Below are 13,769 nucleotides of genomic sequence, written 5' to 3'. Positions count from 1 at the left end.
TTTTTTCCAGTTCTACAAACAATCCGTGTTGCCATCTGAAATGTCGCCAGCATGAGGTTCACAGTCCACGTTGCTATCAGCATTCTGCTCTTCAGACCTGTCACCACTATCTCATTCTGATTTATTTTTTTATTTAATTTATTTGTTAAGATTTATTTTATCTTTAATTGTGTGTACATGTGTGTATCTCTTTATGACTATACACAAGTATGTATATGTGTGTGTGTCTGTGTATGTATGTGCATGTGTATATGTGTGTGTGTGTCTGTGTATGTGTATATATGTGTATGTGTGTGTACATCTCTGTGTGATTATGTACAGGTGTGTGTATGCATGTGTGTGTGTGCCTGTGTATGTGTGTACATGTGTGTATACGTTGAGGGAGATATTGAAAATGGCGGCTCGCAATCCGGCTTGTTCTTAATCAGCCACCATGTTTCTGACTAGGCTAGGCCTGCGTGCTGCTTACCTCAGGTGGCCAGAGACACCGGCCCTGCCACCCACAAGACACCATCGTAGGAGATGGCTCTGCCAATCTTCCACACTGTTTCCACAAGGTTGGGCTAGGTCCAGACCATCCGTCATCCATGAGGTACCCGGTAGAAATGAGACTCTAATGCTTAGATTATCCAAAGACTTTATAAGTTTGACAATGCTCAATAAACAAGATGCTCACACAATTGGAAGTGTTAACCAATTAACTAACCTAGATACAAGTTGTTACCCAGGACTGCTCTCAATACATGCATGGTCATCTATGGTTCCTACATATCTGCCCCTTAGCTCCTCCTCCTCCTTCTCCTCTTCCTCTCTTTATTCCTCCCACCTTAGCTCCTCCCAACTTGTGGGGAAAATATGCCACTACATGTATATATGTGTGTGAGTTTATTTTCCTTTTTAAAAATGTGATATCCAGTCAACCAAAGGCAACTACATTAGTCAGACTTTGAATCACTGGGACACAATAATTTACACAATTAGGTCAGAGGAGGAAATTTTTATTCTTTTTCCTTTTTTTCTTGACTCATTGTTTCAGAGGGGTTAGTCTATCATGGTGAGGAGGGTGTGGTCAAGAAGCACAGAAAGAGATACAGAAACCAGGGCAAGGCTTCCCTTACCAGTGACCTTCCTCCTACCAGTCCCCACATTCCACTGTTTTACTCTCTCCCCGTAGTCTTTAAGTTTTGAATCCATAAACGGATGATACTATTATTAAGTCAGATCCTCCTGATTTGATAAGAATGCCCTCACAGCTACATTATGCAGTATGCTTTACTAATCTGTTAGATATTTAATTTTTTAAATTTTTAGTGTTAGGTGTGGTGGTGCTGGTGGGTTTTGCCTATATATATATTTCTATGCACTGTGGATGTGCCTGGTGCCTGCAGAGGCCAGAAAAGAGCAGCAGATTCCCTGGAACTGGAGTTACCTATGTTTGTGAGCAGCCATGTGGTTGCTGGGAATTGGACCTAGGTCCTGTGGAAGAGCAGTCAGTGCTCTTCACCACTGAGCCATCTCTCCAGCCCTCTCTTGTTTATTGATTCAGCAGAATGACAACCAAGGTTAACCATCCCAGGATTAACAGAAGATGAAATGTCAGAAAAGGATGAGATATGCTCAGAAACTAAGTTGATTTTCAGCTGCATTATCGTGCTGGACCATATTTTATCTTATAAACAGAGGGAAGGCTTCTGGCTGTGGGGGAACAACTTGCTTTTAGAAGGAATCAGAGTAGAGGTCACCAGGTTGCTTCTCCTTTGAGACTGAAACCTAATACCCACATCTACATTTCTAGTCATTGCCCAGATGATGCCCATGTCGGAGACGGGAGATGGGACTTTGGGAAGTACTATAGTGGAAGGAAGGAAGCCCCAGGGGGAAGTTGATGACCAGATCCCCTGCAACAAGGCAAAGCCTCCACTCTCACAACCAAGCTCACTTCTGGAACTCACACATATTCCTGTTTAGTTTTGTGTGGGTTTCCTTTATCTTAGTGCGGTGGCTGGTTCTAATGACAACTTGCCTCAAAGCAGCGACGAATGAACGGAGAGCCTCAATGTCCTCGTCATCTCAATTGATATCGAAGAAGCTATCTTAAGCCTATGCAGCATTTCTGATAATAGGCCTGGGTGGGCCGTGTGGGGGCAGAGCAGAGGGGGCATCATTTCCCTTCAGCTTGCTTGGCCTTCCGTCTACCCCTTGCTGCTGCTGCTGCTGCTCCTGCTGCTTTTGCTGCTGCTGCTGTCTTTGCTGAAACACAGCCTAGTATTTCCAAACTTCCCTTGTTGACTAAGGGCCAGGGACTCTTCAGGAACCTTCCAGGTATATAGGAACCATTCCTATATCAGCTCTGTTCCTCCAGAGGACGCTGGCCAACACACTTGTTAAGTGAAATTTATAGTCGTTATTTTGGACTAGGCTCTTGTCTCAGAGCTCTCTCTGGGAGATCAGACCTGGCCAGAATAGTCTCTTATGTTCAATATATCACTTAAGCAAACTGGCTTTTGAAACGTCCTGCTCCTTCTAACCAAAACAAAAAACAAAACAGAACAAACAAAACATCAATCAGTAGGGCCCTGTTACCAGAAACAGACAACAGACAGGTAAATCCTCTCGGAATGCAACTTTGAAGCATTCATCTTCTGAGCCTTTCCTTTTTTTTTTTAGGTTCATTTTGGCCAATACTGCTCACCTCAGGGAGTTCTTATATTTTATAGAATATGTCGCTGTCTAGATTCCAGAGTCATAGTTAGCCAAACTGATCTTTAAATTCATTTGTTTTTTTCCCCCTTTATCTTTGCCAATGTAAACCAGTTGAGCCAGATCATAATCTGTTTTTCTTTTTTTTTTTTTTAAATCGCCGTCTATAATTGCTTTTTAAATTTCCTCTGCTACACATAACTTTCAATGTACATAGTTTAATGCTGCAGAAGAGGACCTGCAGGGAAGTTAAAAAATAACTGCGGATTGATGAATGCTTGAGTCACAGGAAAGGGACAAGTGACTCTGCCATTAAGTCAAAGGACGTGTCACTAATCTTCCCTTCAGGCTGTCAGTTTGCGCTCATCCCGGGCCCTTTGCACGATTCTAGTAAACTTTCTGGTCCGGAACAAAGTACGAAGGAAAGCAGGAGAGGACGCTTCGCCCCGCAGCAGCATCAAGAAGCGCCCGGAGGGGGTGTGGGGGGGCGGAAAGGGGGCGGGGCTCGTACGCGTCGACCACGTGACCGCCGCGACCGCGCGGGTCCGGGTCGCGCGATCCGCCGTCACATCAGCTTATGGCGCCGGCCGCTGATTGGTGGGCTGTCTGCACGTGGGCGGGGCTCTGGTAAGCGGGTGGTGTCTGGGGCTCTCCGGCTCCTGGACTCCGCTGGCGGTATAGCCGAGGCTTACGGAGCCGCTGGGCCTGGCAGGTAGGTTGGGTGCGGTGGCAACTGGGCAGCGGTGAGTAGGAGGACCTGCGGGCGATCGCGAGGGATCCCCGGGTGCCCGGCGCTGGTACGGCATCCTCCGCACCTGTGTGGCTGTCCCTGCTAAAAAAAAAAGCGCAGGTGGCATTAGGGGGGTGGTGGCCTAGCAGACACCTTGGGCCCTGGGGCCTGCGATGGAGGGACAAGGCTATGTGGAGGTGGGGAAAGACCCTGGCCCGGGAGAGCTGGGTCTCTGTCAGTGCTGGAGGTTGCCTGCCTGCTGTGGACCCCACATCCAGGGTGAGGTGGGAAACGCTGGTGCTTTGGCTTCTCCCGGAGAAGGCACCAGGTTGTGAAGCAGCGTCCTACTGCGACCTAGGGAGGGTGGTGAGCCTGGCCTCCCTGCCTTTTTGAAGACTACAAGCGGCAGTATGCTCCCTTTAAGCATCATTAAGAAGTCGCTCGTACCGGCATCCCTGCTTTATTGCTGAGTAAATGGAAAGGTGGTACAAGCTGGAAACACGGCCTCGGCGGCGGCAAAAGTTACTTAGTGAACACTTTGGGTCTTAGCTGAGTTGGCATTTTCATCCGTTGTTGTGTGAAAGTGCTTGCCTTCTGAGCCTTGCTCTCTCTTCTTTTTGCATTCATCCTGTAATATAATGCATGTGGAGAACTCAGAATACTCTGTCCGTCTGTGTGACTCTAGGGAGGTAATGCTGTGTAGAACAGGTACTGGGTTTTACATGGCATCAACTGCGCCTTACAGGACAAAGTTGTTTAAGTGATTGCGCCTTCACGGTCCTGTGAATTAAGATTATAAGAACGCGTACATACTTTATAGACTTGGGAGAATTAGATGGGAGGACCTCTCCTTTACCCCTCCAAATGTGTAAAGGCCAGATGAGAGGTACTGCAGAGTATCCAAGAGTTCAGGAGACTACCAAAATATGGCCTAGGAGAATCAAGTTCCAGGTCACATACCCATAGAGGGTAGGGGGCCCTGAAATAATATGTAGTGGGTTTTTTTTTTTAAATATATAAATGCTAGCTATTGTTTCTGTGCCTTTTTTTTTTTAGTTAAGAAAACTATGATAGTTTCAAGTCACTTAAGTATAATAGTGAATTTATGTATTTATTTACATATTTATCTGATGCTGGGGAAGGAACCAAGTCTTTGGACATACTAAGCCAAAGGGATATTACTGAAGTACATGCCAAGCCCATTTAATTGATAACCATGTTTTAAAGAAAAAATTGTTTTTTTTTTCTGCAATGGCAGTGTAATATTTAATGTAAACTTCAGTTTCAAGCAATAATATCTAATTAACTTAGAGACCATGGGCTCTTTTTGACTTTAAGAGGTTGAACCCTTAAAATTACATACAAAATTATAGGACCATGTGGGTGTTTATCACTGGATAGCACTTGATACCGGTTAAATTGTTTTGTTGTTGTTTTGATTTACGAGTGGCACTTGTGATAGAGAATTGAGCACCTGACATTTAATGTGAATTTATTTTTTTCAGGATGAAATGAGAGAAAACACTTGTGGCTCATTCCCTAAGCAAAGGGCTAAGCTCCTTAGCAGACAACTCCTAGCTGGGGTTGATGCTACAAACCTATGTTTTTGGCCACTCAGGAAACTGCAGAGGGAGAGTGGCCTGAGTCAGAAGCTGGAGGGAGAGGGGCAGGGGTAGGAGACACAGAGCATTCACAGGAAAAGTGTATCGTGTTACAAATAGACGAAGTTGTGCTCAGTATCACTTGCGGTAAATATGGAGTCAATATGCACCAACGTATCTTTTCATTCCTGTCGAGTTGAAGATACTCCAGGGGTTGTGGAGAAATCGGCACCGTCCTCCATTGTTTGAGGATTCACCAAGCCGTTCAGTACCTGTGGAGATCAGTTGAGCAGCCTGCACCCAGGTTTCCACACACGGCTTCTCCTTGAAAACATCATGCCTGGAGAAGTTTACTTAATAAAGGAGCAGTCATTGTGTCAAAGCCTGGAAGCCCTGAGATCCAAACAGTTGTTTTATTTTTAACCCCCATAGGTTTAGCCCTCCCCCTCATCTGATGGTCGATCCTGACTCGCCAAGTGACTGACCATCACAACCATTGCAACCGTCCGTTTCTCAGGTCACATACCAGGTATGCCTGCCCATGCCTTCTGGAGGTGTTTTGTTGTGTTAACTTTGCATTGACTTCCATATGAAAAGCTCGGAAGTGTCTGAAGACAGCCAGCCTGTGGGTGGCAGCAAGGATGAAGCTGCTGTCACTACCGCATAGGACAGTATTGAGGGGCTGCTGCTGTGTGCTATTTCTCTGAGACACCCTACTGACAGAGCCTAGGATCTAACAGCATACATGACTTATGGCAAGACAAATGGTTGGTGTTTGACTGGAAATGACTACCAAAATATGGCCTAGGAGAGAAAAATGAAACTCTAGCCATGTTTGATAAAGTAGGCTTGACAATACAAAAGTAAATAGATATCACCAGAGGCTGCGTTGATCCTGAAACCACAGGGCATGAAAGCCGAACTGTTATAGCGTGTTAATGTCAATTAGGCCGATGCACGCTAATAGCTACATTAAGAAGGGAGGGGTTAGAATTAAAGGAAGTGAGACAGTAGAAAATATCTAAAAGTCTTGAAGGCCCTTGGGAGCTCTCCTTATGCCCAGACAAGTCTTTTGTATCTTCTTCTCCTTAACTTCATGCTAATAAGGTTGTTTACAGCATTTTCTTTTGCTCCACTGTGACTACAAGACACCCTTTCTCACCAAGCAGTGTTGTGCTTAGAAAAGCAAGCATTTATATGGTGCCTGCATAGTTAACAGAGGCCTGGCAATCATAATTTCCTAGGATCATTCATCCATAAAGATCGATTCTTAAAATTACTTCCTGTACGAAATGGTGTCAGTAGATGAGCAGAAGTGTTTGGTAGGGCCAGAGAGATACCTCTGCAGTTACAAGCACTTGCAGAGGACCCGAGTCCAGCTTCTGTTTTGTTCTCATCAGGCATCTTACAAAAGTCAATATATTCTCTTATCCTCTGCAGGCACCCGCACTCATGTGAGCAACAGTCAGGCAAACGTACACATAAAATAAAAATAAGTCTTAAAAGGAAATGTTTATTATGTGAGCAGACAGGGAAGAGCCAGCCAATAATTGGAAGATTTTTTTTCCGTGTGTGTGTGTGTGTGTGTGTGTGTGTGTGTGTGTGTGTGTATGGGCACTCTTGCACGTGCGAGGGTCAAAGGACAACTTCAGTTATTGTCCCTGGGTGCCTTTCATCTTATATGTGAGATAGCATCTTTCATTGGGTTAGCTGAGTTAGCTGACCAGGAATTCCAGGGTCCTCCTGTCTCTCCTTCCACTCTTGCCATCAGTGGGATTATTTAGACACAAGCCACCATGCCCTACTCTTCACCTGCGTTCTGGGGATCCAAACTCAGGTCCTCAGATTTGCGAGGCAAGCACTTGGTTGACTAGGCCATCTTCCCCAGCCCAAGGGAAGGATTTTTCTAACACTAAAAAGACATTGATACTTAACCTCCTCAGACCGTGAATAACTCCGGGAGGCTACTCTTGAAATGCTAAACAGTGATCACGTTGTTCTGGTGGCGTGATTGAAACGCTGCCTTCCGGAAAGTTAGAGTGTGCCAGAGGATAGGATGATAGAACGGGTAGCTACAGTGTGAACCTTCATGGGGAAATCACTGAAGGCATCTGTGGTAATAACTAGTGCTTGAGCCACAACTTAGGATGAGAAACGGAGAAGAAATCCATTCCAAGGCATCTCCCAATGTGTCGCAATGTCATTTGGGAATCTTGACCCTGCCACGTGATCAGTGTCTAATTGCCACAACGTTTAAAATGGGAAGAGGTCAGACTAGAGATGATCTGTTGATACTCTCTCTGCTGCCAAAGATGCCACCCAGAGAGGCCGGTGGTCACACCTGTACAACGTAAGGTTGTTCTTAGTCTGGAAACTGTATACACGGCTTTGCAGAGATGTCGTAGAGAGGCCAGGAGTGAATTGCCAACCCTTTGTCTCGCAGGGGCTGAGATGGACCTAGTTCTCAGTGCTGCCGACTACTACTTCTTCACGCCGTATGTATATCCAGCCACGTGGCCCGAGGACAACATTATCCGACAGACTGTTAGTCTCCTGATTGTCACAAACCTGGGTGCTTACATCCTCTACTTCTTCTGTGCAACCCTCAGCTATTATTTTGTCTACGATCATTCATTAATGAAACACCCGCAGTTTTTAAAGGTAAGAGATTTTTTTTTTCCAGCTTCCGTTACCATAAAAATAATGTTATATTTGTGAGTCTTTGAGTAAGATGGAAATAGAATTTTTGAAATCAAGCCCCTGAAGGGGTTGGCTATTTTTATAAGGGTTAGTCACTTCTTCCCTTCTTGTATTCTAACAACTAAGGGGACCTAGTTGTTTTCTGTTAGCCTGGAATCTTACTTCACCCGGTACGTAGATGAGAATGATTTTACGGACCCTGATGAATGAGTGTACGTTTGTAATTATTTTGCTCATATGAATATTTTCCTCTCTAGCCTTTGTAAGCTGAAAGGCTTTGCCCATGTTTTTATCATGTGTGTTTTTCTGTGGCTGAGCCAGGGATCCAAGTCCAGCAGTTGAGACTTGTTCCATTTGATCAGGTTGGAGCTGTCCTCTGTGACCGTTGCTGGTATTTGTGAAATAGTCCCTGTGCTGAAAGGAGCTGGGGAGGGAAGTTCATTTATAGATTTATAGATTATTCCATAAACAGAAACTCAGCGTAGACATTTGGTGAGGAAGAGAAAAGAATTCAGAAGCGGAGGTACTTGCTGCTTTTGATAGGTATCAAGGGATGCTTTATAAAAGAGAACTTAGTGGACATGAAAAGTGAACTTAACAGTTAAAACCCACAGAGGACCCAGGTTTGGTTCATAGCACCCATGTTGACAGCTCACAGCTGCCTGAAATACCAGCTTCTTGGAATCTTCTGGCCTCTGCAGACAGAGCACTCATGTGCTCCTGTCTACACACACACACACACACACACACACACACATAAGGAAAAGAGAGAAAGAATTGAGGGGTAGGAACCTAGTTCAGCGGTGGAGTGCTTGCCTGATGTTGAGCCAGATCCCAAGAACAGACAGAACATTTAAAAATCCACCCCCAGTCAACTTTATGACAGTTTTGTTGAACAGATTGTTGTGACTTTTCAATAACTGGAACTTTGATCTTCAGAATCAGGTCTCTCGAGAGATTATGTTCACCGTCAAGTCTTTACCTTGGATCAGCATTCCCACGGTCTCGTTGTTCCTGCTGGAGCTGAGAGGTTACAGCAAACTCTATGACGACATAGGAGACTTTCCAAATGGTGAGCGACAGCAGGAGGCCAAGCTACCTCAATGTCATCTTCAGGATCGCTCTTCACCTTCTGTTTTTGTTTGGTTTGTTTTGGTTTGTTTGTGGTGAGACAGGGCCCCGATTGGTAGCCCTGGCTGGCCTGGAACTCAATTAAGAAGAAGCAGGCTGGCCCCAAACACACAGAGGTCCATCCACCTCTACCTCCCCAAGAGCTGGGATGAAGGGCTGTACCACCTGGCCAAGTCTAGACAGAGTCTCTCATTGGCTTAGAATTTACCAATTTGTCCAGTCTGGCTGTCTGTTTCTACCTCACCAGTGCTGAGATTCCAAATCCATATTAGTACACCTGGCTTTGTTGTGGTTGTGGTTGTTGTGGTTGTGGTTGTGGTGGTTGTGGTTGTGGTTGTTGCTGTTTCTGAGGATCTGCCAGCCTGCTTACCTTCCTCCCTTCTCCTCTCCTTTCCTTTCTTTCCCTCTTTTCTTCCTTCCCTCCCCACTCTGCCCCTCTTTTCCCTTTTCTTCCTTCTTTCTTGATAGAGTCTTGCTAGGTAGCCCAGGCTGGCCTTAAATGTGTAGAGTATGCCTCCATACAGCTACTTTCTTTAAGGCCAAACCTGCCTTTTTTTCTCTCTCTCTTTTCTTTGAAACTGTCCAGTTGTTCTGACTGTCCTGCCTTCTTCCCTGCATGTCTCGACACACGTGTGCACTTCCTTAACTCCTCTGTCATTTCTAAAGTCAGTTTTGGATGCATTGTGTGCCTATGGGGATGCCGATTAGGAGTGGGGCCTTGTATTGATTCCCTATGATTATTCAAACAGCTGGGAAAGAATTCCAGTAGTATGTGAGAGTTACTGAAAGTCACCCATCCATGTGTTCTTCTCCCTGTCTGTCATGTCCTCCCTTCCGTCTGTGCCGACCACTTCCTCGACTGCATTGCAGAAATGCAATGCTGCGCATGTGCTTTGCATTCTGATGGTTTTAATAAATATACTCACTGTTTCATATCTGTAAATATCGTCATAGAGTATATGAGATACAGCAGTTCATCGGCTCTGTCCAGAATTTAGAAATTGACCCTTACACTTAGAGCTTTAGATTTTAGTTTTCTTAAAAGCAGTCTTGCAGTGACTTCTCTACCATTCTGAAGTTACACCTCAAGACACTTTCCTGACACCCGGAACACAAGCAGGAAGAAAGGCATTTGCTGAGGGTGACAGGTCAGCAGCAGTCCCCAGCTCTGCCCTGGGTCAGCTCACTGCTTCCCCTCAGCAGCTCTGCTGAGTAGGTCTTGTTGCTAGGGTGCGCTTAGAAAGGGGCACAGTAGGGAACAGAGAATCAAGAACCTGCTTATAAGTCCAGCAAATAGATGGTGGGTCAGAGGCTTGAGCCCAGGTATGCTGATACCAGAGGATGCTCTCAAGTGGGAGGTTGGTAATTAGAAGAGGCTTTGACAGTGCGTGAGAGAATGAGCAAAGTCAAGGAGAGGGAGTTCTAGACACTGTGAGGACAGCGTGAGCCAGAGTCGGGGATAAGATCCCATAGACCCTGGGGGGAGGTTGAGTGCAAAAGGAGAAAGTTCCAGGAGGAGGAGGCTGGAGATCCCAAAAAGTGACTCATTATGGAGTGAGTGTCTAGAGCTGACTTGTTTGGTGAGAAGTTAAGCTCCAGGCAAGGAGGGAGTGCACAAGATTAGGACTTAGGAAAGCTGATACGAAGGGAAAGAGTGTGACTGTCCTCTCCATGGGCATCTTTGTAGTTTAATTAAGAAATACTCGTGCCAGAAAGATGGCTCAGCAGTTAGGAGAACCCAAGGTCAGATCCTCATACCCACATTGGGTGGATCACAGCTGCCAGTAACTCCAGCTAGAGGGAGCCAGAGCATCCGGAGTTCACCTGCACACACATCCACCTAATGAAACCACAATAAAGTTAATACCAGGGCTTGGTGGTGCACCACCTCTTTAATCGGGAGGCAGAGATAGGTGGATCTCTAAGTTCAAGTCCACCCTGGCCTATAGAGTGAGTTTCAGGACAGACAGGACTACACAGAGAAACCCTGTCTCAGAAAACAATAATAATAATAAAGTTAAATTATAAAATGAAAAAAAATAGTGTATGGGCCATTTTTATGCTTTTGCATAGCAGCTAAAAGTTTAAATTAAAAGTTACAAAATTAATGAAAGTTAGAACATGTCAAGTTGTTCCGTGAGGAGGAGGAGGAGGAGGAGGAGGAGGGGGAAGAAGGGAGGGAGGAGGAAGAGGAGGGAGGTAATCAGTTGTAGGTAGCAAACGGGGATGAACCTATAATGAATGAGGGGCTAACGTTTGGGTTTAGGATCCGCTTCTGCCTTCTGTGGCCCCGTGGAAAGGGAACAGTGGCCCTGGGAGCCCACCTCTGACTCCTGTTCTGTGTGCTCTCTCTTAGGCTGGATTCATCTCGTCATCAGCGTGATATCCTTCCTCTTCTTCACGGACATGTTGATCTACTGGATTCATAGGGGTCTGCACCACAGACTGTTCTACAAGGTAGAGAGTCATTCAGAGGGGAAAGGACAGGACGATGTCCCACACTTCAGCATTATACCTCTGTACTCCAGGTTCTAAGGACTTCCCTTGCCTTCCCATCAGCCGTCACAGGGCCCACACACATTTTATTTATATTTTTCTTTGTGGGTCTGGACTTTCTTACAGTTTTAACCTTGAGGGTAGAGAGGGAGTGACTTTGCCAATTCCAGTTAGGTTGTATCTGACCCAGGAGTGGAAGCTGAGTCTGCCCTTGCCTCAGGCAGAGCACATGGGTCTAACCTTATCTCTTTCTTCCCCAGCACATACATAAACCTCATCATATCTGGAAGATCCCCACGCCGTTTGCAAGTCATGCTTTTCACCCTGTGGACGGCTTCCTTCAGAGTCTGCCTTACCATATATACCCCTTTGTCTTTCCACTGCACAAGGTGGTCTACTTAGGTTTATATGTCTTGGTAAATGTCTGGACAATTTCCATTCATGATGGTGATTTTCGGGTTCCCCAGATCTTAAGGCCATTTATTAACGGGTCAGCTCATCACACAGACCACCATATGTTCTTTGACTATAACTATGGACAGTATTTCACATTGTGGGATAGAATTGGAGGCTCTTTTAAACATCCTTCCTCTTTTGAAGGGAAAGGACCGCATAGTTATGTGAAGAACATGACAGAAAAAGACTCCAACAGCCTTGCAGAAAACGGCTGTCAAAGCAAAAAATTATGCAATGTAGAGTTCACAAAGAACAAGTAGATTATTTCCCAAATTATTAACTATTTTAAATAAGAAAATAATCTACACACAGTCAAGATACGTAGCAAATAAGTGGTGTCATCTGAATGTCAGCATTGCCTGAGTGTCGTGCTGAGGAGTGGTCCTGACGGTAAACAGCAGGAAGGAAGATACTGGGAGCATCGTAATCTCTTGGTTAATTGTCCGACACTGGTCCAGGGACAACTTGTGTCTTTCCAGCCAGCTGATCTGCAGCCTGTACAGTCCCGACAACATCTTTAAATACGATAGAAAATACGCTGCTGAAGAGGCTGGTCTGTGTCCTTTTGCCTTAACCCACTCATATTCATTAAGGAAACCAATATCCCTTACACTTAACAATACTGAGACTAGCCAGGAAACCCTAACGTGAAGATGCTCTTGTTCCGGAGCGGCTGCCTCTGCAGCAGTGCTGGGGACTTGCAGGACTTCATTCAGATAGGAATATCAGTCCAAACAGGCCGATACATGAGTGGCAATGTATATGACTTACTTAATGGCTGATATAATAAGATTATATTTTCTTCCTATACGTAGGCATCTTACTCTCTGGGGCATTATCAGATATTAATGATGAATAAATAAATGGTAATTTTTTAAAATGTCAACTCTTCCACCATTCAGTACAGAGATAGGAAATTATTTAACCGAAGATCTTGGTGTCATCTTTTTTATTTTTTGGGGTTTTTTTTTTTGTTTGTTTGTTTGTTTGTTTGTTTTTTGTTTTTTTGAGACAGGGTTTCTCTGTGTAGCCCTGGCTGTTCTGGAACTCTATACACTGGGCTGGCCTCGAACTCAGAGATCTACCCACCCCTGCTGGGATTGAAGGTGTGCACCACCACTGCCCAGCTTGATGTGTGTCGTTTAAAATCGCTATTTAATAACCCTACAGATGTGAGTCTGGATAATTTGAGATGATATCTTCTTTAATAAAGTGGACACACTGTACTTTTGATGTGTTTCTCAGTTACAAAGCTGACTTTTTTTAATGAAGGAAATGATTGCCAAGCACTTAAGTCTACCTGAGATACACTTTTAAACCTCGTCCTCCATTTCTTCCCTCTCTTTCCACTGCCTCCGCAGAAAATAATGAAGAAAGGTGGATGTAGTAAGCTAAGTATATTTGCGAGGGGAGAAGATATGTTTTTATAAAGTTATTCTAATGGCTATTTATGCAAAAAAAAAACAATAAAAGTTGATCATGACTGCTATCATCCACTTAAACGTTATAGCGCAAAACACCCTTTGTATGCGTTGGTGTCACTTTGAAGGCGTAGAGGTGACGTGAGTTAGAAAAACTGAGAGCATCCCAGATGCTCAGAGTCACACTGTGCTGCGTGTCAGTCACTGCAACCGTCTCTTTCTCATTTGTTAGTGGACTTTATCAAGTGCTCTGAGGAAGTGGGAACAAGAAGGAAAGAGGCTCTGTGTCAGGATCTAGACTTCCTTTTTCCTGGATATACAACCCACCAGAACCCTGGGCTTTGAATACATCAGCGTCACTAAGACACGGACTGACCAGGATGTTGGATGAATCTGACACCTAGCTCTTAGCAGTGTGCTGTGCATACAAAAGGATCTTTGAGATACACTGTTTGCTACTACATCAAGAAACGGCACAGACACACAGACACACACACACACACACACACACACACACACACACACACACACACA

General features: G+C 44.9%; 1 protein-coding gene across 2 annotated transcripts; it reads left to right on the top strand.

Annotated features, from left to right (window-relative positions):
- Positions 1–3,311: 3,311 nt before the first annotated feature.
- Positions 3,312–12,700, top strand: Sc5d (sterol-C5-desaturase). Of its 2 annotated transcripts, none has more exons than XM_028755740.1 (6): positions 3,312–3,412; positions 5,464–5,560; positions 7,475–7,692; positions 8,671–8,803; positions 11,219–11,319; positions 11,619–12,700. In XM_028755740.1, the coding sequence occupies exons 3-6, from the start codon at positions 7,483–7,485 to the stop codon at positions 12,072–12,074; spliced, it is 900 nt and encodes a 299-aa protein (XP_028611573.1). In that variant the 5' UTR covers positions 3,312–3,412; positions 5,464–5,560; positions 7,475–7,482; the 3' UTR covers positions 12,075–12,700. The 2 variants fall into 2 exon arrangements, with proteins under 2 accessions (XP_028611573.1, XP_028611574.1); XM_028755741.1 differs by lacking the exon at positions 3,312–3,412 and adding an exon at positions 3,425–3,497.
- The last annotated feature ends 1,069 nt before the right edge of the window (positions 12,701–13,769 follow it).

Source organism: Grammomys surdaster, unplaced genomic scaffold (assembly GCF_004785775.1).
Source record: "Grammomys surdaster isolate TR1022 unplaced genomic scaffold, NIH_TR_1.0 126086, whole genome shotgun sequence".
Lineage (NCBI taxonomy): Eukaryota > Metazoa > Chordata > Mammalia > Rodentia > Muridae > Grammomys > Grammomys surdaster.
This window is presented reverse-complemented; position numbering and strand designations above follow the sequence as displayed.

Bases quoted from the DNA above. Each gene is read 5' to 3' on its own strand.
- Sc5d (XM_028755740.1), top strand. From the start codon at position 7,483: ATGGACCTAGTTCTCAGTGCTGCCGACTACTACTTCTTCACGCCGTAT. The intron at 7,693-8,670 runs GTAAGAGATTTT...TTTGATCTTCAG, and splicing joins AACACCCGCAGTTTTTAAAG to AATCAGGTCTCTCGAGAGAT. The intron at 11,320-11,618 runs GTAGAGAGTCAT...TTTCTTCCCCAG, and splicing joins ACCACAGACTGTTCTACAAG to CACATACATAAACCTCATCA.